This window comes from Pinus tabuliformis, chromosome J, assembly GCF_031772625.1.
Source record: "Pinus tabuliformis cultivar Carrire ecotype Pingquan chromosome J, CPIR1, whole genome shotgun sequence".
Lineage (NCBI taxonomy): Eukaryota > Viridiplantae > Streptophyta > Pinopsida > Pinales > Pinaceae > Pinus > Pinus tabuliformis.
The window spans coordinates 346,982,308-346,984,036 of NC_142295.1; the positions used below are offsets into that span (position 1 = coordinate 346,982,308).

Below are 1,729 nucleotides of genomic sequence, written 5' to 3' on the forward strand. Positions count from 1 at the left end.
CTTCCACATTCAAAAAAATTCCCAAACACAACAACAATCAACAATCATTTAAATATTTCACATGACACAACTTTCCAATGAAAGAGAAAAATTCAATATACATCATGTCACAACAAAAACTGTTTCAGAGACTTTCTTCATACAACATAACATGTGTTCTCAAACTTCTCTCCACATTCAAAATTTAAAGCCATTCTATGCAAACATCCCTTTGCATGATGAAGATTGGTGATATAATACAGAAATTACAATTCAACAACTCAGAAAACCATTGACCAACTTTATAATATAACAGTTGATAGAGCGTAGACAATCCCCATATTGGTCTTGACTTGAGTGATAATTCAACTCCACTAAATACATCAACCCAATGCTGCTTCTTATGTTAATTTTAATTAAGACCGGAAAGAATTATAATCCAGAGAAGAAGTTAAACCCTGAATTTCCTACTAAAATACATGACTACTGATTCCCCCTCTGAAACGAAAAAACAATAAGTGGGGACATCTATGACAACAGCAGGCCATACAGATGTCAAATATCACATTAATTTACATTTAGAATACTATTTCTTGGCCTTCTCTGCCTTTAGAATATCAGATTAATTTACATTTAAAATAATCTAGATCTCATTTCTTGGCCTTCTTTGCAGCGGGAACCGCTTTCTTGGGCTTCGGAGGAGCCGCCCTCTTTACAGCCTTGGCAGGCTTCTTGGCGACAGCAAGCTTCTTGGCGGGAGCTTCTTTCTTCACAGTTGCCCCCTTTTTAACAGGCGCTGCTGCCTTCTTTACCTTTTCAGTGGACGCTACAGGCTTCGGCTTAGAGACCTTAAGAACCTCGGTTACTTTGGCAGGGGTTTTAACAGACTTCGGGACCTTCTTGGGCCCAGGCGTCGCCTTGGACTTAGCTGCAGGCTTATTCGCCAGGGATTTTGGCCTCACAGGCTTGGCGGCCTTCGGTTTTACCGGCTTCTTCAACTCCTCCGAAAGCTTGAAAGAATTCTTAACCTTGGTGAGCTTGCCAGATCTGGCAAGATTTCTCAGCTGAACTGTTAGCAGCTTCTTGAAATTGGCAGGGAGTTGGGACTGGTACTTGTTGCCGATATAGGCTGCTATGGCATACTGGCTAGAACCGGTCCTCTCTTTCAAAGAAGTAATCGCTTCCGTGATCATCTGCAAAATAAAAATGAAAAAAATGAAACCCCTGCATTCTAAATACAATGTGAAAAAAATGAAACCCCTGCATTCTAAATACAATGTGAGGAAAACAATTTAGAGGCCAAGAATTGAAACCTGAAGATATGTAGGATGAGAAGGTGAGGGTTTCGATCCCTTGGAAGCTCTCGGCTTCTTTTCTTTGTCAACATTATTAACTACAGGCTTTGCAGTTGTGTCAGCTGAAGCCATTTGTTTATACCACCAAATTACTCAAAAACTACAAAATATAATGGCACCAGGAAACGAGACCTCGTTGCACAAATCGAAAGTGCGCAGACAAATATCGAGAAAATAGCGTTTGGATGGTAGATAATGGATTGTTATTGCCCCTTATATAGACGGGGGAAGACGAGGGCAACTAGGGATGCTCACCGCCCCCGGTCGGCTGGGAGGTCACCGGCTCATTATTCGGCCATGCAGTTGATCTGACGGTCAGGAATCGCCCGCTTATCCTCCCACGGATTGAGTATTCAAAGGGAGATTCGTTCTAGGTCGTTGGAAACGCTCGACGA

At 41.9% G+C, this 1,729-nt stretch overlaps 1 protein-coding gene across 1 annotated transcript; it reads right to left on the minus strand.

The window, feature by feature from the left end:
* Nucleotides 1–332: 332 nt before the first annotated feature.
* Nucleotides 333–1,499, minus strand: LOC149227168 (histone H1-like). Its single transcript, XM_089375443.1, has 2 exons — nucleotides 1,293–1,499; nucleotides 333–1,172 (listed from the first exon to the last, which is right to left on the minus strand). Exons 1-2 carry the CDS (start codon nucleotides 1,404–1,406, stop codon nucleotides 630–632), a joined length of 657 nt encoding a protein of 218 aa, XP_089231569.1. The 5' UTR covers nucleotides 1,407–1,499; the 3' UTR covers nucleotides 333–629.
* Between the last annotated feature and the right edge of the window lie 230 nt (nucleotides 1,500–1,729).